The sequence below is a fragment of the Podarcis melisellensis genome (assembly GCF_964234715.1).
Source record: "Podarcis melisellensis genome assembly, chromosome: 9".
NCBI classification, from domain to species: Eukaryota; Metazoa; Chordata; class Lepidosauria; order Squamata; family Lacertidae; genus Podarcis; species Podarcis melisellensis.
The window spans coordinates 49,621,850-49,649,382 of record NC_138541.1 but is presented as its reverse complement, the minus strand read 5'-3'; the positions used below and the strand labels follow the sequence as shown (position 1 = coordinate 49,649,382).

The 27,533-nt window shown below is 43.0% G+C and overlaps 1 protein-coding gene across 1 annotated transcript; it reads left to right on the top strand.

Annotated features, from left to right (window-relative positions):
* Nucleotides 1-182: 182 nt before the first annotated feature.
* DCTD (dCMP deaminase) lies at nt 183-26,858 on the top strand. The gene is made up of 6 exons (XM_081924264.1): nt 183-430; nt 8,684-8,795; nt 9,527-9,662; nt 12,770-12,886; nt 23,410-23,506; nt 25,614-26,858. The coding sequence occupies exons 1-6, from the start codon at nt 333-335 to the stop codon at nt 25,690-25,692; spliced, it is 639 nt and encodes a 212-aa protein (XP_081780390.1). The 5' UTR covers nt 183-332; the 3' UTR covers nt 25,693-26,858.
* Nucleotides 26,859-27,533: the final 675 nt, after the last annotated feature.

The following is a 27,533-nucleotide window of genomic DNA, read 5'->3' as shown; positions in this document are numbered from 1 at the left end:
CTTTAGTCGATTTGATTCACTAAGTTTGAGCGCCCGCTGCCCCTTGAGGACTACAACGTCCAGCATGCCAGGAGTTCCGTGGTTCACAATCCCCCCTCCGACGCGGAGGGCAATGCATCCTGGGAAATGTAGTCCAAGTCCGGACTTAACTTTTTGGAGCGCTTCGACTTTTGTCCCTCCGCTCCTTGAGTCGCCGCGCGCTTTCGAGGAATCGGGCAGAGAAAGCGCGGAGCGGCCTCGGAAAAGTTATCAATGCGCGTGGTTTCAAGTCTCCTCCTCCTCCTCCCCGAGCTGCCGCTTTGGCGCCAAATTGTAAAGCGGACGTGTCCAGCATGGAGCCGGCGTTTCCCCGGGGCCGTGACGTTGTCCCTGCCTCAGACGGCAGCGAGATGAATGGTGGGGTTCAGACGCCGGCGAGCTGCCTGAATGGGTAGGCGCACGGTGGTGGGTCTCCCTCCTCATAATTTTCCTTGCTTCTCCCTCCAGGCATAAGGAATGGCTTGCTTAGAAAAATCTCTTTCCTCTCGCCCGCTTTTATGGGGATTTTTTGCAAGGAGGGGAAAGTGATTTGGAAAAACATCTCCCCCCCTCACACGTCTGCTCATTGATCCCCTTCCGTGGAATTTGGAAACTTTCCTTTTATTCCCTCGTTTCCCAACCCCTTGAACTTCCGTCTGAATCTTTTCTTGATTTATGTAACGAGCTCTTTTCCTGCAAGTCCCACAGAGTTCAGGTAAATGGATATGGGATTGCCGCGTCTCTGAACGGGCTATCCTGTTGTTTCAATCGGCTGTATAAATAAGTTTTAAAAAAATGTTTCTGGTTAGAAACTTCTTTCTTTTCTAATCACATGTTTCTGAAGGCAATTCAACTTACTTCCGTCTCTGTCGTGGGTTTCCCTGCCCATGCGGTGATGTCTTATTATTGCACAGAGCCAACCTTGCTTAACACAGATAGCCTGTAAGTCGCTTTATAAAGTCACTTTGGCAAACCAGTTTGTATCCGCAGTCAGAGTAGATAAAGGGGCAGAGCAGGAAAGAAGCAATGGCTGCTTCTAGTTAAGTAGTGGTTCTGATGGTGATGCCAACTGTAGATGCAGAAAATATTAAAAAATAAATTTAAGGATCCGCAGAAAGAGGGGGAAGGAAGCCGAGTTTTGAAATGTTAAAATGGTTGTAAAATTATTGAAATGTATAAAACTGAAAATAATAATAATAATAATAATAATAATAATAATAATAGATGAGTTAGTGGGGACTGAAAGGATTCTTTCCAACTGGTTCTGGTTTAGAAATTCTGTACCCCTTGCCTTTTGTTCTCACTACTCTCTTGCCTATGTTCCTGTCTGGTGTAGTCTGGTTTCCGTTCCTTTCTCATCATGTATTCACAGCCAGGATAGTGAATGATTGTCTGGAATATGTAGCGGCAGTCTCTTGCAGGCCATGGTGATGGGTAGATTCGTAGAGTTGGAAGGGACCACAAGGGACATCTAATCCTACCCCCTACAATGCAGGGTTTTTTTGCCCAATGTGTGGTTCAAGAGAGATGGCTCCCTTGCAGCGTTCAAAACTCCCATTGTTCTTAGGCGCGTTTTGCGACAGGGAATTTCATTAGCGCAAGCAGTTTCTGAGCTCTGGGTGCAGTACTGTGCTAGGATTTCAGATTAAAAATGCAGAGGAAAGAAAGAACCCTTTCTGCCTCCTCACTTCCAGCCACACTCTGAAGACTGGAGGAAAGACCCTCTTAAGAATATTAGGGGGGTGGGCAGGGGAAGGACTAGAGACCATGTGAAAAATGAACATAATATTTTAGCTGCAGTTCATACATTTTCAGTTTTGTATTCTTGTTATAAAAGAAACACGCCTAGACATTCCGTTGTTGCGCCCATAACCTAGGCTTAAGGTGCCATTTAGCTCCTAACTTTCATATCTCGGTTTCTAACACTGCTCCCTTGATATAAAAGAATGAAGATAAAGGGAGTATATTGAGGTGCCAACTGAGTGATGCCTTAAAGTGGCTAGGACAAAATTCAGTAAGTGCTCTTGCCAGCACTTCTTTTTTTCCCCCATTGGTAAATTTTGTGATATGTTTTTATGTGCACCGTACCAAAATGTGATGCCTTCTCTCAGCTGAGCGCTGCAAATTTCAGTGAATAAGAGATGTGATTTGGTAAAAGACACATATATTTCTTTTTGCTAAGTGATGGAGATTTCGTCATATTATGGAATTAAAAATACCTTATTTTGTTTTCATGTGTAATTGTTTTTAAATTTTATTATGATTAGGGCCTCAGAAGTTATAAGTAGTCTCGGCCTGGTATAAGGGACGGGCTATCATTAAGAGGGTATTGGTGGATGGGTGGCTGGAACAGGAAGCACTCTGCGTTGCAACATTTCATTGCTGGTTCCACTTGTCATGTAACTGATGCAGCATACAGTGTGTGTGATGGTGGGAGTTGAAGCATTCTAAAATGCCTGTGTAATTTGGTGTTGAGTGGGCAATGGTCATCTGAAGGGACTTTTAATACAGTGGTACCTCGGGTTAAGTACTTAATTCGTTCCGGAGGTCTGTTCTTAACCTGAAACTGTTCTTAACCTGAACCACCACTTTAGCTAATGGGGCCTCCTGCTGCTGCTGCCGTGCTGCCAGAGCACAATTTCTGTTCTCATCCTGAAGCAAAGTTCTTAACCTGAAGCACTATTTCTGGATTAGCGGAGTCTCTAACCTGAAGCGTATGTAACCTGAGGTACCACTGTATTCATATTTTTTAAAACAATATGCCCTGCTCCACACAGGCTGAACCACCTTTTCAAATGTTGCAGGGGGTTGTTGTCTCTTGGTCTGATGAAATACTGTCAGTAGGCATCATGGATGTTAAAAAGGGAAAGAGATTTAGAATAACAGTGTATAAAAGATATGCAAGAAGTTGACTGTGAATGTGAGTGTGAGAGGCAGAATATGTGAAGTACATGAGTAAAGGCACCAAATGGCAAAAAGATAATTGAGGCTCCTTGCTTGGATGCATAGTAAGGGATGATCCAGATGAAGGGTAGCTGAGGAAATGAAAATGTATAATATAAAGAAGAATAGAGGATATCTGGGCTATAAAATAAATCTACAGGGGAACTTTATGAGACTGCACTTCACAGTGATGCTGCAAAATTAGGGGCACTACTAATATACAGAATTATCTTAAAATATATCATTTAGCTATTCCCTAAATAGCTCTTTGAGCTAGCTTTGCTGTGATGTTCTCCCAGAGACACAGGCATAAAAAGCACCAAAATAATTAAATGAACAGCACAGTGTTGTGGATGCAACTCTCAGTGCATTTCAGGAAGAAAAATTATGTTCTGATGGTGTCAGGCGGGACTGATTATTGCCAAAAGCCTGGAAATCCATAAAACTAAACAATATTATCTTCTGTAAAGGTTTTGATTACAGTCAATATTCTGAGCAGGGGGTAGCATGCGATTAAAAAAACATACACAACTATTTAGATAAAAAAAAGGCCTTTCTATGCAAGCATTTCAGCTTCATTTTGATTGTGAAATGAAAGGAGACAAATCTAAAGGAAAGGAAGCAGTTGATGCCCTTGAAGGAAGGAAAGAAGGAAGGTTAATAATGTCCAAAGAAATCCAGCCAAGGTGATGAATGTGGTCTTTGGTAGGTGGAGTATTGCCAAAAGCCTTACTATATCTGAATTCGTGAGCTGAGTAATATGATAAAATACTACCGAGAGGCAGTTATTAATATTTTTCTGTTTATGAGTCTGAAATGAGCAAATTCAGACAGTTTGTAATGCATTATGGGTCACAGAATGCATACACGTTTTATGAACAAGGTAATTCTTAAATGAGCTGGCTTTGTACAAATTTAAGCCAGTCTTTTAACCAGTTAACTTTTAATCTTACCTTAAGAGCAGTATCTCTTAACAGCTTTGGGAAAGAGGTTTTTCCTTGACCAGGTTGACTCTGCTTCATTTGAGGTTTTTAAACTGAGGTTGGATTGCCATGTGTGAGGGATTCTTTAGCTGCAATTCCTGCATTGTAGTGGGTTGGACTAGATCAGTGTTTCCCAACCTTGGGCCTCCAGCTGTTTTTGGACTACAACTCCCATCATCCCTAGCTAGCAAGACCAGTGGTCAGGGATGATGGGAATTGTAGTTAAAAAACAGCTGGAGGCCCAAGGTTGGGAAACACTGGACTAGATGACCCTCAGACCCCATTCCAACTCTACAATTCTCTGATTCTACAGGTGGTCAAGGATTACGTAGACATAAGATTGAATATGTGTTAAAAGCTTTTTTTTCTACCACTGGTTTATAGAGCTTTGTCTAAGAAAGAGTCATAAAGCTCTTCTCTAAGACAGCAGACCATGCTCTTTGTTCTTACTCAAATAAATCTAAATTAGCAGCAAAGAAGCAGGAATAGTGGAGAATGCAATTCAGGTTGTTGATAAGTTTTGATGTCTCAGTCTTTATCAAAAAATACTAGAGCTTCTTTACTTCCCATCTATATACTAACAGAGTAGTTTATTGATAGTATTGTTGTATGCCACACTAATTTCTGAGTGGTGCAAGATTCCAGGGGCTCTAGACACATACCTAGGACTTGTGTTTCTTTTTGGAGATGAGGCACAGCGGAGACTGTGGTTTCTTTATGATACATGGTTTATTTACACATATATAACCTGAGTCTACAATGGAAGGCTTCACAGCTTTAACACTCCGAAAGCGTCTTGTTTCTCCCATAGCCCAAGCCTTGGATTCAAACAGAAATCAAAATTGACTTTCTCTCCAGCTTGCTGCTTTACTTCCAAGTCAAATCACTGCAACTTAACTCTAAACTCAGGCTTTGTCCATCTAACTATCTGTGAGTTGAGGGAGGGGCCTCACCCATTTGCTGTCTCGCTCAAAGCTCTTTTCCTTTGTTTTCCTTAATGGCACATCACCCAGGCCACCACCTAAACACAGGAAGCTAGTCTGGGTTATAGTTTAAAAACTTGCTGGATCCAGGGGTTTGAAGGATCTCGCATACAGCCTACGCCCCCTCCCCCCCAACTCATAACAGTACAGTATGATGATTGTAGGATTCCCACCCCACCCCTTTTTACTTTAAGGAATTCTATTTGGTACCTTAGCCTTAATTTTCATTTCTGCAAGATTCCTTATTTCACATCCTTAAAATGCTCTTTAAAAATAAATATATCAGGATGACTTACACTATGTTCAGTATAGGAGGAGTTATCAGCAAATCTAATTAGCCACAGTTTTAGTGACCTTGGAGCCTTTTGCAGATTGGCTTGGTCCTCTGAAGAAGCTAGTTCTTGTAAATTGGTGGTTCTATGTTCTACTGAGGGAATAAGTCATCTGAATCCATCCATTGTGTCTGTCTTCCAAGAAACAATGCTATCTTTCATACTGAAACCTTGTTCAGCAAGAGCTGAAATAGTTTAATTTCAAGTCTTAAGCTCACCTGTGCCTTTAAACTGAATCTCTGTCATGTTGTAATGAACAAATTGCCTTTGTCTTGACTGGTGTCTTAGCTAAATCCAATTTATACACCTTATACCTCCTATGTCTTAGTTTAGACTAAAGTAATGATTGTCCTTCAGGTGGTTTCCCCAAGGAGTAAAAATGTTGAGAAGAGAGCTTGTTCTTGTAATTTTTCTCTAGACATTTCCATAGAGAGCAGTGTGGAAGTGGCATAATGAAGGAGAAAATTATTTCTGTTGTACCAGGAAAAAGAAAATTTGGGTGTAGAAAGACACATAATGAGCTCACCATGGAAGCTCATTTGCCCCATAATGGTATATATGCCCTGTTCAAGTTGAATTAGTATGTGGGCAGGGAGTGGGGATGCACCAACCAGCCTTGCCTTGTCTGATTAGCCCTGGATATGAACGTTTTCAGGGAGAGGGTCTTTGCACATGTAGCTGAACACACAAAGACTGACACGTAACCCATTTGCTGCACACACATGCATTTGTGCAAATGCCAGGTAGTGGGAAGGTGTGTTGTCAGGTGCAAAGTTAGTTCAGCCCTGCTCATGCAGTGATTCAGCTTGTGAATAGGCTTGCCTGAGTAGGGTTTCAGTCTGAGTCTCCAACCTGAATCAAACTCTGAAGAAGTCCATTCACCGAAGAAGCTGGGTTTACACAGTGCTAAAGCCCTCTTCAGGCATTATACTAACAAGGAAATAGAAATGAGAGCTGGGAGGAGCATGCTAGCTGCACATGCTTGTCTCCTTGCCCTTGTCATTGGAGAATGGCTCTCTGCAATGGGGAGCCTGCTACTCATGTAGACTTCCCACACAAGGTACAACTTGTTTTTCCAGAGTTCTGCATTGTGTGGAAAGCTTCCATGAATAAAGGAGACACTTCACGGCCAACAGATGCTGTCCAACTCATTGCTAGGGATGGTGGTGAATCTAATGCCCTTGTCCCCACTCTGGTTAGTACAGTGCATGATTTGGACTAGGCTGGCTGCTGATTGTGTCAGTCCACACCTCTCCACTCTAAAAGTAGTGTTTCAAGAGTAAAGTGTGCATAAAAAGTGTTTTGAAACTTTCTTAAAATGTAAATATTAAGTATGCAAAGTGCTTGAAAGCAAACTAAAACAAACAGCAAATCAATCATCCCAGCCATAGTGGCTGGGGAAGCCCAGCCAGATGGGCAGGGTATAAATAAGAGAGTTGTTGTTGTTTTTCTGGTTGTTATTCCTTGAAGGAGGGATGAAGAGGAGATCAATATTCACTTCAAAGATTGTATGTGTTTAAGTATCAACGGCAAGGGGCAGGATAGTTACGTCTTTATGCACCCTCTTAGTCATCTTTAAGCACTTCTACCTGGTACATGTGAGACTCAAATGTGCAATAGTTTATATGGGAGCAAAATATAATCTGTTCCAATATATCACAACCACAGTATGAAACAGACTACTAGTTGTTGTTTTTTGGCCTTCTAGGTTGTTCTGTGCCTAAAAATCAATTACAGAAAGGTGGAAGGATTAACCTTTACTGTAGGATTTAAGCATGAAAAAAAATTCAGTGTTTGTTTTGTACATTAGGAATAAAATAGAGGAGTGCCACTCTACTGCACTCTATGATTCTTGCTGGTGACTTCTAAAGGAGTTATTTCAAAGCTGTCACTTTCTGTTTTCTGAGATGCTGGATGCGGTTGAGGTGTCCTAGGAAATGCTGGCACGGCAGGTGTCTTGGTATATACAAAACCTACAAATTAGAGTTTTAAGTGCTATGGCTGAGTGACAAAAGGTGAGGCTGGGAGACATGTTAGTTTTTTCAAGGAGCTGAAGGCAGGCTGAAAGAGGGAGGCTGCTTCTTTGTGTACCTGGCAACATTTGGGGTGGATATATTTGGGGCTCGGTGGCGCTGTGGTCTAAACCACAGAGCCTAGGGCTTGCCAATCGGAAGGTCGGCAGTTTGAATTCCCGCGACGGAGTGAGCTCCCGTTGTTCAGTCCTTACTCCTACCAACGTAGCAGTTTGAAAGCACGCAGTGCAAGTAGATCAATAGGTACCACTCCGGCAGGAAGGTAAACGGTGTTTCTGTGCGCTGCTCTGGTTCGCCAGAAGCAGCTTACTCATGCTGGCCACATGACCCGGAAGCTGTCTGCAGACAAAACGCCAGCTCCCTTGGCCACTAAAACAGATGAGCGCCGCAACCCCAGAGTCATCTGCGACTGGACCTAACGGTCAGGGGTCCCTTTACCTTTATATTTGGTGTGTGCAGTACACACAATGGAAAACAAAACCTCTTGCAAGTCACAGACCACTTTTAATACTCTTAAGGTTTTTTTCTGCTCTATTCTAGTTATGTATCTAAAGAATGAAACTCGTACACATAGGCTTTTTTCTTTTAGACCATGTTTTTGTTTGAGTAATGAGTTTATTTGAAATGCTCCTATTTGGGGTTAATTGTTCCACCTGCCTATTCATGCTTCCCAATTGTAGAGATTTGGCAAAAGGGCCATTACTGTCTATAGACTCCTATAGAGAGATTCAAAGACTTGACTCCTCACATTAGAATGCACATTGGCAACACTATTTATGGGCAGTGCAACTGAAAACCATTCTTAGCAGACAGTGATACCACCAGAAATGTTCAGCAAAGAGTGCCTCATATTCTATTTTTATATTTTAGCTGTAACAAAAGATATCACACCATATGCTTGCAATTAGAATAGCTGGTCTAAGAGGTATCTTTGCTCAAGCAACTTAACTGTCAGTAATGCTGGAGCAAAGAACGTAACCTTTTGCATATTTCTCTAAAGAAGGTAACATTGAGGGATAGATAATAGTTGGCACTGCGCTGCCTAAAGACTGCAAATTGCTGCTTTAAATGAGATAATTTAGTCTCCTTTTGGCCTTTTTGGTTGAAAAAGAAGAGTTGCTCATATGGCACTGGGCAGATATGGAACACTGATATTCTCCACTGTTAAATTCTTGATCTGAATTTATAACCTTTATGGTCAGATGCTGCTCTCTTAGTTGTACTAATTAAACCCTCATGCCACTCTGGAATTTTACATCATGGTAATTGACTTATTTCCAGAGACTCAAACACTGGGGTCAAAGTATACCTAATAGACTATTTTTTAAAAAATAAAACAATTCATGCAAATCGTAACCATTAGTGTCATTCATTTGATTTGACTTTTGTAGGTATGGCTGTGAAACACCCTGTAAAAAACGTGATGACTACTTGGAGTGGCCTGAATATTTCATGGCTGTAGCTTTCTTGTCGGCACAAAGAAGCAAAGATCCAAATTCTCAGGTAAGAATATAGTGCCCAGGTAGCTTATGTTGCACTGTCTCTCATAAATTCATATGGCAATAAGTTTCTAGTCATTCAACACAATCTAATTACAAGGATATCCAAAGTTAGAGCCAGGAGGAAACTACAATGAGGATTTTATCCATCAAGTGGTAACTTGAGCTGTTTTTTCTTGGGAAGGTTGTTCTTTTATAGTACTAGATGAGGAGCTGTGTGGTATCTTTCCCTATAAGAAGTAAAAATACTTACAGTTTACAGATAATGCATCTGATGAAAATAACTGAAGAAGAAGCTAGTGTATTTGAGATTATAGTTTGATCTAGCCATGTAATATGGTACATTTTTACTGAGGTTCTGACTTTTGCATTTTTTCCTGCATGTCACTAACTAGGAACAGACCAACTTAGCCTACAAAGCATCACAATAAAAAGCATTTCTGTACCTTCCATGTTTTTGAATTGAGTTGTTATGCTGGGAACTTTTGTCCTCTTCAGTATGGTGCAGTTTGAATGAAGAAGCATGGTCTCAAATCGTGCTTACATAGTGCTTGAACATTTTTAGTGTTGATGCTCAAGGTCAGACCAGGCTCACTTGGGTTTCCTTTATGGGCAAGTATAGCTCCAGCTACAACAGGGTGGGTACCACTTGCCTTGGCAGAGAAACCAGGTGAGTACGGGATCACCAAAATATCTGACCTGTTACAAGAAACAAAGTTGTTCATAACATTTCAGGTTGGTGCATGTATTGTGAATTCAGAAAACAAGATTGTTGGGATTGGATACAACGGCATGCCTAATGGATGCAGTGATGACTTGCTACCTTGGACCAGAACAGCAGATAGTAAACTTGACACAAAATATCCATATGGTAAGGAATACAGTATCTACGCCAGATCACTTATTGTTTTTACTTACTAAATAATATCCTTGCTTTTATTTATAAAACATTTTTCTCTTTCATATTAAAGAAAGAGGCTTTTACAACCAAATTTTCCTCTATAAAAAAGACTTAGGTATTCATATAATGCCATCTTAAGCTTTTTGTTTCATCCTCTCGCTATTATATTTGTACAAGCCTATAGGAATGCTTGCCTAGCAGCTAGTGTAAGTAGAACAAATGTTTGTTTATCTACCCAAAATTGGGCAACTATAGTATTTATTCTTTGTAAGAACTGAAGTTGAACAGAATTTCTTCAAACCTTACAAGAGTTTCAGTGTTAATTGTAAATATGTGTTTTAGGAAAAGCTTATTACAAGGTACAACACAGGCTAGGCAATACAAAATAAAATTGGACTGTACTAGTATTTTAATTAGGTTAGTGCCATATGTGAATAGTATTAAGAAATGAGCAATTAGTAGTGTTTGTTAAGTTTTGTTGTGTATATATATATATATATATAGAGAGAGAGAGAGAGAGAGAGAGAGAGAGCACTAAAATGCATGTTCGTTTAAAGCAATAGTGCCATTGTTCAGGTAGATTACTCAAAAACCCCTTAAACATGTCCACATTTCATTAGATGCTAGGATTGAGCATCCACTTTCCATTCTGAACATAGATGTGCAAAGAGCTTCTTTCAGTGAGTGAGGTGTTGCCTGATTTATGTGTCCTTTCCCCACCATTAATGATGCTGGCAGATGAGGTGGGACAAGCCTCACCATATTGCGGTCCTGCCTTTTACTGCTCTTTCAACGTGGCATACATTTCTTGTTCTCCTACACACCTCACAACAGCCATTTTGTTACTGGTGCACAAAATTACAAATGGGTCCAGTGGTCCAAAAAGGTGGGCAATCTCTGTTTTATCTCAAAATACAACCTCACCTCCTTTGCAAACAAATTGCTTAAGTTAAATGTAGAACAAAATACAGTGGACCCTTTAGTTACATACCGCCCTGGATACGTAACTTTCGGGTTATGAACATGGCAAACCCAGAAGTATATACTTACGGGTTTCTCCACATACACAGAAGCGCCTTGTGTGCTGCGTGTGCGCGCAGAAGCGCTCCATCGCACCGTGCGCAGAAGCGGTGCCTCTGCCTACGGACTTTTCGGGTTGCGGACGGACCCCCAGAACAAATTTAATTTGTATCTGGGGGGGTCCACTGTACAGTGGTACTTGGTTCTCAAACTTAATCCATTCCGGAAGTCCGTTCCAAAACCAAGACACGCTTTCTCATAGAAAGTAATGCAAAACGGATTAATCCATTCCAGACTTTTAAAAACAACCCCTAAAACAGCAGTTTAACATGAATTTTACTATCTAACGAGACCATTGATCCGTAACATGAAAGCAATAATCAATGTACTATACTATAAAATAAATAAGACAGTATTATAGAAGATAAAAATTAAAAATATTTTTTTTTCTTACCTGCACTGATGATAGTCATTGTTTGGATGGGGAGCTTTTATCAATTTCTGCAGTCACACAGTCAATCAATCAGTAGCTGAACTGGGTTCCACACAGTCACAAAATCAAAAGCGCAAAATAAATAGCAAAAACAAAAGCACCAAACTTAATCTGTTCTGGAAGTCTATTTGACTTCCGAAATGTTTGAAAACCAAGGTGCAGCTTCTGATTGGTGCAGGTGCCCTGGAAACAATACCCAACAGCTGCACCAGACATTTGGCTTCCTAAAAACGTTCGAAAACTGGAACACTTACATGGGGGGGGAGTATTTGATCCCCTGCTAAATTTGCCCGTTTGCCCTCCGATGAAGGAATGACCAGTCCATAATTTTAATGGTAGTTTTATTGTAGCTGTGAGAGACAGAATAACAACAGGAAAAACATGATTTAGAAGCGATTGGGTTGGATCCGGCCCCCAGGCCTTAGTCTGCCTACCCATGAACTAGCTAGTTTACTTTTTAATGATTTCTTTAAATAATGATTCTCTGGTGCCAAACATTTAAATTTGGATAGAACTGTGTCCCCTTATTGGCCAATAGCTATTATGCAGAAGAATGAAGCAGAGCACCTGCTAGCTAACCAATTAGAATTTACTAGCTTCTGATGCCTTAGCACCTGTTTAAAAAGACAGAAATCTCACTCAGTTAGTTATCTCCTTTTTGAAGCAGTGCAAACAACAGCAGTTAAGCTGTCACTCAGGTGACCTGCTGGCTTCCTGCTGATAACATTTTATCTCCACAGCTCTAGAAGAAAACCCAGGACAGTTTACATAACTGTTAACCCTTATATAAAACCTTGGAAACAATAGGATTTCTCCACGACAACAAAAATGAGTTTTCCTTACGGCGTTACTGTTCTTTCACAGGAGCCTAATATGGTGCTTCTTGGAAATTAGAAATAACCTCTTCACTTTTGGATTGTTCCAAGATGACCTTGTAGCAATTAAGACAGTCTTAATAAGTGCTAGTGAAGATGGTAACAGTACAAAATGATTGTCTAAACTGCATTCTTAGTGCTGGTCGCTTTTTCTCAAGCTTCATTGCCAGCTATCTTACCTGGAGGTGAGAGCTGCTTGGCTTTACTTCATAATTCCCTCTGCTCTTAAGAACACAGAGTGCACTTGCATAATCAAAAGAACATTCCTATCCATGCATGTAAACACACAAATGAGCTCCTTTATAATGGCAATTAGAGCTCTCTGGGAGCACTGGTGCCATGAGATATTGCCGCACTTAGGGTGACTGAAACTACTTGGCCTTCAGCCTATGGCTTTGCTTCGTCCTGTAGGTGTTCACGAATGGCCATGTTAATGTGCTTAATGATTTCATTACTCACTGCAAGCCTGGCCAGATTGCTTGACCTTCATTGATCTTGGTATTTCTGGATTGTTTCCCCTCCCCTTCCCCACTTTAAATTTCTCTCTGGTGTGACAGATTGTGCTGGCTGTTTGCTTCTGGAAGGACGCAGGCATTTGCGGCGTAACACTTTGTTAAGTTTCAGATTGATGACTCACTGTAATGAACGCTCATATGAATATTTGTTGGGTTCTTTTTATCTTTAATCAGTGTGTCACGCTGAACTGAACGCCATAATGAACAAGAACTCTGCTGATGTGAAAGGCTGCAGCATGTATGTTGCCTTGTTTCCGTGTAATGAATGTGCAAAGCTCATCATCCAGGCAGGTAAGAGAAGGTGCCAGCTTGATTTGTCAGTGTTGCTGCACTGTCTGTTCATGGGTACCTCATCACAGATGTATTTGGTTTCCAAATTGCGGCTGTTTAGATCTAAATTAATTGCACTATCAACCTTTAAGACACTCCTTGTGTTTTCTATACTTGAGTGGTGCCAGGTTTTCCCGTGCTAATTGCATCCTCTGTGATTCTTAGCTTGTTTTTAATTCAAGTTTGCCTCTTCCTCGACCAAGAGCTGCCAAGGAACTGTGCAGGCGTTGCATATAATTAGTGTCAATTTACAATTCTCTGACACATCGTGAACAGAAAATGGGGGTGGGGGAGAGAGAATAAACTGTGTGTGTCACAAGATCTGCTGGGAGTATATATATGTAACATTTTAATTTGAGCGTCAGACATGGTCGACACTTGAAGATTTTATCTCTTTGGTCATAAATGTCACAGAGACTTCTATGATCTCTCTTATAATTATGTCTTTCATTACAATAGTGATAAATCTTCACCACTGCAGCAGGTGTGCTAGTCTGATCATTAGTCCTTTCTTCAGATTATTGGATACTAGTAAAATGTCCATTATTATGACAAGATGCAGAATGAAGGCTTATATATTTCACAGATCCCTGGGGGAGGGGGGAATGTGCATCTGTACAGGATCTCTTGTCAATGAGACCTGGGTCACCCATTGTTAACACTCATAGGCACGCTTTCCCCAAGTGCAGCACATTACTTTGGGAAATCTCCATACCACAGTGCTAGAGTATATTCTGTGCTTGCAAAAAGTCCCACGTTAATCCTCAGCATCTTTGGGTCTGAAATTCTGGCACGCTACTGCCAATCAATGGACCAGTGGAGACTGACATTTCTCTGTGAACTTTCACTGTAGGGATGAATGGCAACCCTCACTTATTTGGGAGGAAATAAAGGGGTGTCCCATTGGGATGGGGTCTAAGTCTTCTCCCGCCTGCATAGGAGTTTGGATTTGATATCCTGCTTTATCACTACCCGAAGGAGTCTCAAAGCGGCTAACATTCTCCTTTCCCTTCCTCCCCCACAACAAACACTCTGTGAGGTGAGTGGGGCTGAGAGACTTCAGAGAAGTGTGACTGGCCCAAGGTCACCCAGCAGCTGCATGTGGAGGAGCGGGGAATCAAACCCAATTCACCAGATTACGTGTCCACCGCTCTAACCACTACACCACACTGGCTCTAGGGACATTCTGGTCTTGTTTCTTGGCCATACTTAACTATGATGGAAAATTGGGAGAGTGACACTTGGTTTCAGGCACTGGGCTTTTATACAGCTAATTTCCTCTGCCACAAGTGGAAGAGCTTTAATTGCAATATAAATGGCTCTGTTTTGATTAAATTTTAATGTTAATCAACTGGATTGGCAGGCCAAAATTTTAGAAACATGGAGAAACTTCTCACAAGTATTCCCTTGTAGATTTTAAGCATTTTATCAGGGCGGAAATGTAAGGGGGGGGAAAACGATATGCAATATTTTTTGAAAAAGTTATACCTAATGACACCACAGCCATGACACAATTACTTAGTCTATTGTAAAGGGCAATTATAAAATAAAAGTGCCAAAATAAACTATAAATATAATTCAGTCTTGCCTCTGAGAAGACACTGCCCTGCTTTGTCTGACTGTTGCGGCTAGTAAGGGATCCTGGGAGAGACTATTCCACCTGTTCCCAATTCCCCTGCTAGCCAGTAGTAGGATAGTGGAAACAGTTACAGCTAATTGACTGGCGTTCCTGCCCACAAACCAAATAAGAGGACCACTGCAGTGCCAGTGCAGACCATCAGTGCTGTTGACCCCTGTCCCCCAAGGAGAGAGGTCAAAGAGATTTATCCTTATTTGAGTCATCAAGAGGGTGAGGGTACCACTCTTTAATTTTGCATTTTTGAATTTAATCATCTGGTATACAGAAGTGAGTTACGTAGTACAGGATGGCAACTTGAATTGTTCATGCATTTTGCAACCCGGAGTAATAGTTTGCGTTGCAACGTTTCTGAGTGTTTTAATGTTGCTTGAATCATAGAATTGTAGAGTTGCAAGAAACCCCGAGGGTCATCTAGTCCAGTACCCCGCAATGCAGGAAAATGCCGCTATTTTTTGCGGGGATCTAACCTTGAACCTTGGCATTATCAGAACCATGCTCTAACCAACTGAGCTTCATGCCACTTAGGGGAAGAATCTGAATCAGTATAGAGTAAGGCCCTACCTGAGTTGGAGATGGCATTATTTATTTATTTATTTATTTATTTATTTAATGTATATCCTTCCGTTCTTCCCAAAGGTGTTTGTATGATACTGTTTTGCCTTAGATGAAGGGGGCGAATGAGCTGCTTCTAAATCATACCTAATGCTACCAGGAACTTTTTTGTGGATTTTCTTTTTTAATGTTTAAGACAATATTTTCTTTTTATGTGTTAATTATGTTACTTTAAATGTGGATCATAGTTGTATTTGTATCTGATTCTCATTCATAGTGTTTGATATATATTGTCAGGGAACTGTCATCGGAAAGAGAGTTGGTGCAGAGGCTCCAGCAGACTCGGAGAGATTCTGCAGCGGAGGAGGGAACCAGCAGGGGGAGAGCAGAAGCTCCGGCAAAAGGGGAGTCGGAGGAGGGAGGGCTCTGGGATACTTCTAGTGAGAATAGTGCAGAGGTAACAAGACCCCCGTTGGCAACTCCCACCCTTCGCCGGAAGCTGTCACGTAGAGAGTCACGAAGGCGCATGTCCGTGAAACAACTTTTATGTTGGCGTAAATTTCGTAGACGCCCACTGTCAGATGCTACCAGCGACTAACGGAGTCATGCCTTGGGAGGCTCCGTTAGTGCCTCGGTTTGGCTGACCAGCCAAACACCAGAGGGATCAAGCTTTTACGCACAAGCAGCTCATTATCCCATCACAGCAATCTGACAGTCTTTGTAAGCTGCCTGTGCAAGCAGAGGGCATCATGAGCGAACCAGCCGGAACCACAGGAGCGGGAGCGGGCGCAGGTCCAAGCCTGGAGGAAAGGTACAGGGCGATGGAGGTCCAGCTCGCGCTGCAAACGGCGAGGCTTGAGGAGAGGAGGGCTCAAGATGCGGATAAGGGGAAAACCGCCCCACTTGCCAGAAAGGTGCCTGGATTGGTGCAGAGATTTGGGGGGGATCCCAGGAACTATCAAGCCTTTAGAACGGAGATGCAATATGCTCTCAATCTACTGTTTGATGACTTCACCGATGAGAACTCTAGAGTGGCGTACGTAATTAGCCATCTAGAGGGAGGGGCGAGGGACTGGGTTCGACCCCTGATGGCAGCCAATAATGATATCTTAAAGGACACGAGGAAGTTTTTCCGCGCCATGGACTTGATGTTTTCCAGCGAGATTGAGCAGGGGATGGTGCGGAGGCAGTTGATGGGGTGCAAACAGGGGAGCCGATCTGTACGTGAGTACTGGACTGAGTTCACTATGCTTATTCATAGACTGGGGTGGGATCTAGCAAGTGAACCTATTCAAATGTTATTTGAAGAAGGGCTCTCTCCGACCGTGAAAGATGAACTTTCCCGGGCGCCCAGGGCGGAGTCTATGGACCAGCTGACTAAATCTGCACTGTCCATAGGAGCGCGCCTAGAAGCAAGAGCTTTGGAAAAGCGGGAAGGAAAGGGGGAACGTTGGAAGGACTTCCGCATTCCAGAGATTCCGGAGCAGTCTTTCCCGCCCGCAGAGCCGATGGAACTGGGAACAGCGCGCGCACGCGCAGTTTCAAACACCAGTGAAGGGCGGAAGAAGGAGGGAAAGAGTGCCAAGAGATGTTATCTCTGCCAACAGCCAGGGCACTTTGCCAGAGTTTGTCCGCAAAGGAAGGAATGGCAGGGCATGGCGGGAACTGTTGGGGGAAAGGAGGAAGGAGAAATAGAGGAGCAAGTAAAAGCCAACGCCTGGTTGCCAACATCAGGGCACAGCAGCCAGGCCAGGGAGTAGTGAATGTGCCCACGCCGGAACCTCCAAGACCAGCGCTTGTGATAGAGGTGTTGCTGGAACTGCCAAACGGACACCCACTAAAGATAAAAGCGCTATTGGATTCAGGCAGCTCCTGTAATTTCATGAGTAAGGAGTTTGCTGCTGAACACCAGATACAAACTCTCCCATTAAGTAAGCCTTTGCAAGTAACCACGATTGATGGGAGGGAACTGTTGGGGGGAGAAGTGAGCCAACAAACTGTACCAATGATTATGAGGGTGGCAAGACACACAGAACTGATAGCGTTCCATGTAGCCACCTTGGGAGGAGCTCCCATCATTCTGGGAATGAGCTGGCTGGCACTACACGATCCGCTAGTAGGCTGGCATCAGAGGGTTGTTTCCTTTGGTTCAGCACATTGCCTAGAACACTGCAAGGAGGGAGAGGGTCAGGCAGGGGCCAGAGCCACTCTAGCAGGGATGGAAGTGACTGACAAGGGGAAGGTGCCACCACAATACGCTGATTTGGTTGACGTCTTCAGTGAAAAGGAAGCAGATAAACTGCCCCCGCACAGACCCTTTGACTGTCAAATCACCTTACTCCCAGGAGCACAATTGCCAGTGGGCAAGCTGTATGCCATGTCAGACCGTGAGATGCAGGAGTTAAGGGAGTTCATTGACAAGAACCTCAAGCGAGGTTTCATCAGAGAGTCACGAGCGGTGGGGGGCAGCCCAGTGTTCTTTGTGGACAAAAAAAACACGGGCAAACCCAGGCTTGTGTGTGATTTCAGGGCCCTAAATGCTGTGTCAGAACCAGTGACTTTCCCTATGCCCAGAATTGATGACATTCTGACACGGGTGAGAAAAGGGAAGATTTTTACCAAGCTGGACCTTAGGGGGGCATATAACTTGATACGTGTGAGGAAGGGGGATGAGTGGAAAACCACTATGTTCACCCCCTTGGGGGCGTTTGAGTACCTAGTTATGCCTTTTGGATTACAAGCGGGCTCCGCCTGCTTTCAATCATTCATGAATCACGTCCTGGGGCCATTGCTTTACAAGAACTGTGTGGCGTTCTTAGATGACGTCCTGGTGTACTCAGAGAATGAGGAGCAGCATGTGCGAGATGTTAGAGAAGTACTGAGCAAACTGCGAGAAAATCGGCTGTGGGTGAAACTGGAGAAATGCCAGTTTCATAGCAGGGAGGTGGAATTCCTGGGTTACCGGTTGTCTGACAAGGGGTTGGCTATGGATCCCGGCAAGGTTCAAGCGGTACTGGAATGGAAAACACCAAAGACCAAGAAGGACGTGCAAAGGTTCCTGGGCTTCGGAAACTTCTATAGGAAGTTCATCAAGAACTTTGCCCATTTAACAGCGCCCATCACGGATTGTCTTAGCAGCAAGAAAAAATTTGCTTGGACGGAAGAAGCGCAAGGGGCATTCGAACGCTTAAAGGCAGCGTTTGCGTCGGAGGAGCAACTTTTGCACGTGGATCTACGGCAACCAATGCGAGTGGAGACGGACGCGTCAGACCGAGCGGTAGGGGCCGTGCTTCTCCAGCCGGGGAAAGATGCGTCTGAATGGAGACCGTGTGCATTCTTCTCGCGGAAGTTGAACAAATCCGAGAGGAACTACACAGTATACGACCGAGAACTGCTCGCCATTCATGAAGCATTCCGGAGATGGCGGCACTTGCTGATTGGGGCGCAGCACAAGGTTCAAGTCCGGACTGACCACAAAAATCTGGAGTACTGGAGAACAGCCCGAGTGCTGAACCAGAGACAAGTGAGATGGGCCCAGGAGTTCTCCAAATTCAATTTTGAGATTCGTTACGTGCCAGGGTCCGAGAACGTAAGGGCGGACGCTCTTTCCAGAAAGCCTGAGTATTTAGAGGGGGAGGGGGCGGCGGAAGCAAGGCACGTAATCCCTGAAGACCGCTGGGTGTGTGGGGCGGCTTTGGTGGGGCAGAAAGAACTGTTAGAGGGTACGGAGAACGACGAATACGCCCAAGAGAAACTCAGAGAACTCAGGAGGACAGCGGAGAACACAGGGGGGTTTGAAGAAAAGAGTGGGGCGTTGTATTACAAAGGGGCACTGTACATACCCGATGGGGAACTGAGGGGCAGAGTACTCAAGCAGTTGCATGATAGCCCCACAGCGGGGCATTTTGGACAGCACAAAACCATGTGGTTGGTTACCAGGGAATTTTGGTGGCCCAAGGTGAGGGAGGATGTACGGGAATATGTCAGGGGTTGCGACAGGTGCCAGCGAGCGAAAGGGGAGAGGGTGGCGCCAGCGGGGCTCTTACAACCCTTACCCACACCAGAAAGGCCATGGGAGGCAGTCTCCATAGATTTTATGACGGACCTGCCAAAATCCAAGGGCAAAACGGCGGTCATGGTAGTGGTAGATCTATTAACTAAGATGTGTCATTTTATAGCCTGTTCTCATGCGGTCACAGCGGAGGAAACCGCCAAGTTGTTCGTAGAGCATATTTTCCGGTTGCATGGCGCCCCCTTGAGGGTGGTCAGCGACAGAGGGAAACAGTTTACTTCCAGGTTCTGGAGGAAACTTATGAGCTTACTGCACGTGGAAATCAATTTCTCCACTGCCCGGCACCCGGAAACAAATGGGCAAGCGGAAAGGGCAAACGGGATTTTACAACAATACCTGAGGTGTTATGTAAAGGACCGAGAAAATGATTGGGTAGATAAGTTACCTCTGGCAGAATTTGCCTACAACAACGCTGAGAACGTGTCCACAGGGCTGAGTCCCTTTCTGGCAAATTATGGGTGTCATCCCAGGGCATTTCCAGGGGAAGGAGGGGAGAGGTGGAGTGTGCCGGCGGCGGAACATTTTGTTGAAGAGATGGAAGCCATCCACCGTCAGCTACAACTTAACTTAGAGAGAGCCAAGGAAGAATATAAAAAGCAAGCAGACAAAAATAGGAGGGAAGGTGAAACTATAAGGGTGGGAGACCGGGTGTGGCTATCCACCCAGGGACTACCTTTCAAGGGGGGTTGTAAGAAACTGAAACCCAAAAGATTGGGACCCTTTGAGGTCATACAGCAGGTGAACCCAGTAGCATTCAAACTCAGACTGCCCAGTCACATGAAATTGCATCCAGTATTTCACAGGTCATTACTGTCGCCGTACCGAGAGGGACGTGAATGGGGGGGGGAGCGTGAGAGAGAGGTCTCCCGAACGCCCGTGATAGAAGAGAGAGAACGCGACATGAACGTGGCAGGAATCATTGATTCCAGGTGGAAAGGGGATCAGGTGGAATATCTGGTAGAATGGGAGGGGGAAGTAGAGTCGGAAAACACTTGGGTACCCGCTGAGGTAGTCAATGACGAGATTTTAATAGAAACATTTCATCGGCGTTTCCCAAAAAAACCGCAACCCGTGGCACGATTTAGAAGGGAACACTTTGGGACCACTGATGAGGAAGGAGAGTTTGGAGGGTTCCCAGAGTCAGGGGTGGGTGAGGAAGCCGACTCCGACGAAGAAGAGGAAGACGGGGAGAGAGACGGTACGCCATGGTTAGAAGTGTTTGAATCCTCGGATGACGAGGAGAGTTCCTTTAGGGGCTTTCCGCCCTCACCGCCAGTGGGAGAGGACGCGGGGGGTGAAGGGGGCCCTGAGGGGGAGGTGGATGTCAGGGAACTGTCATCGGAAAGAGAGTTGGTGCAGAGGCTCCAGCAGACTCGGAGAGATTCTGCAGCGGAGGAGGGAACCAGCAGGGGGAGAGCAGAAGCTCCGGCAAAAGGGGAGTCGGAGGAGGGAGGGCTCTGGGATACTTCTAGTGAGAATAGTGCAGAGGTAACAAGACCCCCGTTGGCAACTCCCACCCTTCGCCGGAAGCTGTCACGTAGAGAGTCACGAAGGCGCATGTCCGTGAAACAACTTTTATGTTGGCGTAAATTTCGTAGACGCCCACTGTCAGATGCTACCAGCGACTAACGGAGTCATGCCTTGGGAGGCTCCGTTAGTGCCTCGGTTTGGCTGACCAGCCAAACACCAGAGGGATCAAGCTTTTACGCACAAGCAGCTCATTATCCCATCACATATATATATGTATGTATGTGTATATGTATATATATGTGTGTGTGTGTATTTATATATATATATGTGTGTGTGTGTGTGTGTGTATTTATACACACACACACACACACAATATATATATATATATATATATAGTGGTCATTTTCAGTTTGGTTGTTTAAGACAGGCTGTAAACCACTTAAGAGATTCCGTTGGAGTTGTGAAGTGGCATAAATTTGATATAAATAAATAAATTGATAAATGTAAAATAAGATTCAGCGAAATAAAGTATGTGTAAGATACATAAACACAAGTATGATTTAATGATAATTAAATTTATAGTTATCAAAGGTTAATTTCCACATTTTACATGGGATATGGCTCTTGAAAAGACTCAGCACATTGTATGTATTTCTTAATTTTTGATGGAAATCACACCATGTAATATTGGGGCATTTTAGAAAACTAGGTCCATCTCGATTTTGCCTAATAAACTCATTTGCCATTATAATCATTTGCTTTATATGCAGCAGTGAAAGAGTTAAGCTCTTAAAGCAATCACTATTTCAACTCTCTCCTGTCAGACTCATTGTCAGTTATCACTCTTGGTTTTTTCTGTTCTTTGTGTGTTCAGGATGTAATATTGACATGTTGGCAGAATGGGAAAATTTGTAGGATTGTGCTCAGCACAGTCACAGTTAATGCTTGCAGTCCGATGGGGGTAGGGAAGAGCCATGGAAGCAGAAACGGAAATTGCAAGAGATAGGAGTGCTTTGAAATTGTCCAAAATCTGCTTTAAGTAATTACGTGAGACTGTCCTATTGTGTTTTTTTAAGGATGAATTCACGATACATACAAATTCTTCAGAGAAGAAATGTCTCCTGTCTTTCAGTGTGAAACATTGTGCACACTGATGGACAGTAATAGCTTTGCATTCTGGAAACAGAAATGCCAGCAAAGCAGAAGACAATTGGGTAGCAGCAATTTCACAGTTGCAGTTCAGTGTGTGGCTCCATCTACTCTAGCTTTCTTTATATATCCCACCAATAACTCTACAGATCCGCTTGGGAAAATATATAACACTTTTGGTATTGTACCCTCTTAAGTGCTGGGCCTGAAAATCCTGAGGCTAAATCTGTCTTCCTCCACTTTTGAAGTTCCATGACCTTCAGAGTTTTTGGCCTCATTAACAATCCCATCTCTTCCCAGATTAAGCAACTTTTAAAATTTTTTTATATAGCAGCATTGTAGGACAAAATACCTATACTCTAGATCTGTCATGCCGGTTCTAGTTTTTGCTAATGTTGGGTGCCCTATTTTAACTTGTTTGTAACATGCAGTATCAGCATGTCTTTAAACTCTTTAACTGGTAACAAGTGGTTTAGTTTAAAGAAAACTAGGTGGGTTAAGTGGAGAACACTCTGAATAGGAAACAAATAATGGCTGGAAAAAAATTCCCCATGCTAACATCCTCTCCAGATCTCTAGACAATCTAGTGTGAACATAAAGGTAAAGGTAAAGGTACCCCTGCCCATACGGGCCAGTCTTGCCAGACTCTGGGGTTGTGCGCCCATCTCACTCAAGAGGCCAGGGGCCAGCGCTGTCCGAAGACACTTCCGGGTCACGTGGCCAGCGTGACATCGCTGCTCTGGCGAGCCAGAGCTGCACACGGAAACGCCGTTTACCTTCCCGCTAGAAAGCGGTCCCTATTTATCTGCTTGCACCCGAGGGTGCTTTCGAACAGCTAGGTTGGCAGGCGCTGGGACCGAGCAGCGGGAGCGCACCCCGCCGCGGGGATTCGAACCGCCGACCTTTCGATCGGCAAGCCCTAGGCGCTGAGGCTTTAACCCACAGCGCCACCCGCGTCCATAGTGTGAACATAACTATGTGCAAATATTTCATTCAATTTTTCTAAAAGCTGACAAATCTCCCTATTAGTCAAATCACGCCTAAACCAATTGATGGGTTTTACACTATGCAGTGGTACCTCGGGATGCAAACGGGAACCGTTCCAGAGCCCCGTTCGCATCCTGAATGGAACGTAAGATGCGTCTGCACAGGTCACGTTTTGCCGCTTCCGCGCATGCACATGATGTCATTTTGAGCACATGCGCGAGTGGCGAAACCTGGAAGTAACACGCTCCATTACTTCTGGGTTGCCGCAGAGCGCAACCCGAAAGCGCTCAACCTGAAGCACATTCAACTCGAGGTATGACTGTAATTAAAATAGTGTCCATGAACCTCAGAGCTCTTACTACTGCCTATAGCCAACAGAACTCTGAGCAAGGGGTTGTCTTCTCCCTTTTCTGTATACACTGGTGGGAAATCCCGCTGCACATAAGGGGCTGCTTTATTAGGAGCACAGCTGATTTGGAAATTGGAAGATTTGCATACATTTCTTCTGCTTAAAAATATCTTTATGTAGATGTTACTTTTTTACATAAATTTAACTCTGTCTTTCCTTGAATGCATCTAAACATTTTTGCTTCTCATTGTTGTGTCTGCCCATAGGTATAAAAGAAGTTATTTTTATGTCTGACAAATATCACGATACTGTGGAGATGACAGCTGCACGGCGCTTGTTTGATTTAGCTGGAATTATATACAGGTGAGGTAATGCATGGGCTCTTGCATCTTTTGTCCCTTCCATCCTTTCATATACTTCTGTGCTGTTCTGAAGCCCCACACCAATTCAACTATAGGCCTCCTCCCATTCATGATGCAAGTAAGTGAAATGTTATCATTAAGGGCTCAGAGGATCAGGGCCAAATACAGGGAAGTGGTTGCCTGATGTAAGCTTTTTCTGTAACCTATTTCACAGCCTTTGTGCAAAAAGGGATGTAGTGGCTGCCACCAAACATATTTGGATTCTTTGAAAATCATGGCAGACAAGTCTCCTGCCCCAACCTATACAGAAAAGCAGGTCATATTTATTTATCTATGAGGAAGATACCTTTATGGAAAACCTTATACCTTCTTCCTATATTGTGTAGTATTTCCCTAAGAAATACGGCCTCTTGTTTGTACATTGCAAAATGCATGTATTTATTGTTTGCAGTGTTATTCTTGTTTGTAGTCTGCCAAATAAGAATTTATTGTTCACGTAAAATATAGGCTGTATAGCATGTTGTCATATTGGCTGTGCTTAAAGAATATAGCAGTAGAGGTGTTACAAAGTGTTTAGCTGGCCAATCAAAGCCATTTCCTGGGATGCCTGTTTCCTGGGGTGTGGCCGCTGTCACATGCTGGCAGCTTCTAGAAGCCACAGGTGAGAACTGAGTGCAGGGGGGAGACCAAAGGTGGACAAACTACCCAGAAGGAGCACAATGTGTTCCCCATGAGAGGTACTGCCCTCCCCTAATACCCCAACACCCCATCCAAGTGCAATACTCTAGAAGAAATTGCAGTATAGATCCGTGATAGATACGGATTGTGATTAATGTTGTGTGTACACCACTTCGCAAACCAATCGTGGGAGAGGACTTTATGCAGACTAAAGGAGACTGTGTACACAGCCTTCGGGTATAACCAAGCCAATCTTTTCATGGAATGTGGCCTGAAGACAAAAAAAGGGGTATATTTTATAAGGCACTAAGGGAGGTTAATGTTCAACTAATGGTTTAACACCTTTATGATGCCGTGGTGAAAGGCTAATTATTATGAATTTACAAACTTGAAAATCTTAATATTAATGTAGAACCTTCTTGAAGTTTTGCATGTTTTAACAGTTCTGACTGAAAACGTTAAGCCGACTTCTAGCTCCTGGGCTAAAGTAGAAATCATGAGCCAATAATGCAGCATTTGAAATTCTGTTCTAAAGTTATTCCTTGTATTATATGTCTACCATGGGCACTAGGTGAAGTGGAGGCATAACTCATTCTCTTGCAAGTGAAATATTTCCAGAGCTTGCCCATGATTAGGGTGCCTCCAGTGCTTCCAAGCGATAGGCTGGATAAAGTGTGTCTGCCACCCTCTTCCCAAACTTGTCCTTCATTCTCTTGGCTGTTTTTGCCTCTTCGCATTGATTTGTGAGGATATGGTTATGCTTAATGAATCTCTAGAACTGAATTGTCAAGCTTAATGAGACACTAAATCCACACTATTTGCATAATCCTCTGTTTACTGGTAGATTGTAAAATATACACACAGTCCCCAAATACCTTTCTTGCTAATTGCTGCAGCAGATGCTCTAATGATGTAAAAGGATGAGCTTTGTTGGCAATATTAATTTTACAATTCTAAAGTTGTAACTTAAAAATTATTCCAGTTTCCACTAGTTTATATTTTCTATCCCTTGCATAATGCAGTATATTTTCCCCCTTTGCAGTGAAATTACTGAAGCAAACTTTGGAAGTTTTCTGTGAAAAAATTGGCATGAAAAAATATCAAATGTTACAGAAAGACTGGTTACATGATGCCACCTCCTGCAGCTAGGTTGTTAGAAATCCTTTGACTCCTGGCTAATTTATGAACTCCAATAGCTGAAGAACATACAAACTAAGCAACCCCATGTGTCTTTTTGTCTTAGACTTTCTTGTCCGGGTTTCTCTCAGTATGGTGCACTATAATTAGCTCCTATAGAGATGAAACACAGAGTGAATCCAATGATATTTTCCCCTTCTTGAAATTTAGTTGGGAGGCAAAGCAAACAAAATGTTTAACTACTTCACTAGCTAATATCCATCTCTCTCCCTCTCTCTCCATTTCTTCCTCAGGAAATTCAAACCTAAGTGCAGTAAGATAGTCATTGATTTTGATTCAATTAACAGCAGACCGTGTCAAAAGCCTCTGTGAGTTACATCTAATTAAATCTCTAGAAGATTGTGATTATCCTTTTCTTAGAAGCTGCTAATGCCTTTCATCTTGAAGTTTGGCATAACTTTTTAATAGCCCACTACAGTCGTAAGTAGACATCTAAGGAATATGTCAGGCCCAGAAAAAATTTGTCCTCCTTGCCATAGCTTTGACTTCCTGGAGTTTTCTAAATCTTTTCTAAATGGAACCTATAGGTGAGGTCTGGACTTGTGTATGAACAATAGGAAAGGTGTGTTCACTGTGCAAACATCTGATCTGAATGAAGAGAACCAAAGTCACAAGCAATAACCTATGAATATCGGCTCGATCAAGAAAGCTGCTGGATAGCTTGTGTAGGGATGCATCTACCAGCCTAGCTAGATCTGCACAAAGCACAAACTATTGAAAATGTCATTTTTCAAGCAATATGGCTAGATGTCTCTATAACAGTCAAAATATTGTGTTGTGTGAAATCCATACTGGTACATTACACCTTGATATTTTACCAGATGTTCATCCCTTTAATTGCTTCTCCTGTTGCAGTGTAGCGTGTGAGCATGTGTTCAATTATGTTTGAAGAATGTTTTGTATTGGATGTAGTTTCAGAGTAGCTTTAATTCCTTTCCCCCCAAGATACCTTCCATTTAGCAGAGGATAAGTGCATAAATCATTAGGCTTTCACCTATGGGACTCTGTTTGGAACTGATTTTAATGTCTAAAAGGAGACACATTTATTGGTCTAAATCTCTACTAGACAATCCAGCACATTACAATTCTGGGATCAGCCTCTAAGGTAACTTAATCACTGCTTTCCCTCTAAGGGAAATGAGGAGATTCAGTCCGCACTGAGGTTGAACATGCCAAATGTCATAATTATGGTTTTAGCTTGCTTTTAGTTGTTAAAAACTGGCCCTGTGCCATAAGTTCTGGAAACACAGGCTAAAACTATCAAGGGCTTTCAATATCTCCCCTTCTATTTGATTTTGGGAGGGAATGCCTAATCGTGCATGTTTAGAAAATGTTTCCAACCCCAAAGGTATTCATGTTTTTTAAACATTGTGATGTTTTCCTGGACTCCTATTTTCTATGTTGAAACCATTCTGTAGATTAAGACATTGTGTAATTTGGCTTGCCACCAGTATTATTAAAGTCTTATTAAAATCCTACTTTGTTGAAGTAGACTCATTATTATTATATTACACTATATGTTTGGCTCTAGAGAGCTGCTGTTTCTGCAATCATATGCAAAGTGTATTTTGTATATTTGTTGTATCATTACAGAAATTGTAATGATCAAAAATTACTTTGCTGCTGAAGAAGTCATGGTGTAGTGGTGGTTACATGTGAACCTTTAAGTTTTTTTTTTAAATATTCAGCCAATTGAAAAATACACTCCAGCTTCCCCTAATTTCCATCTGAAATCTGGCTTAATTGTTTTAGGAGTATTTTCTTAATTTGTGGGTCAGCCTAACCATTTATGCAGATGAATATTGTTTTTGGAAAATACATGGCATTTTATTTAATTTTATTTCTTGTGTGTGTTTCTGAATATTTAAAGGAAAACCCCTAAAATACACAAAAAGCCTCTGGTAGTGTATTAACATGGCAGTTTCATGTGGATTGAAGTGCGCATATTTTTCTTGTCCACACAGTGTCCTAATCCAAAGGCCAGCTGAAACGTTTTTCCAATTTAATACTCTTCCCTCCCCCACCCCCAAATCTCTGGATAATCTGGTATGAAACATATTGCATTAACACTGCACAAGTGTGGATGCTCTGCTGTGTGACCTGACATGCTTTTGTGGCTGGTTATTCACCTATGTGGTGATGCTCTTGGGTTT

Coding starts and splice junctions, on each gene's coding strand:
- DCTD (XM_081924264.1), top strand. CDS start 333: ATGGAGCCGGCGTTTCCCCGGGGCCGTGACGTTGTCCCTGCCTCAGAC. Junction 9,663..12,769: donor TGACACAAAATATCCATATG/GTAAGGAATACA, acceptor ATCTTTAATCAG/TGTGTCACGCTGAACTGAAC. Junction 12,887..23,409: donor AAAGCTCATCATCCAGGCAG/GTAAGAGAAGGT, acceptor GTCTGCCCATAG/GTATAAAAGAAGTTATTTTT.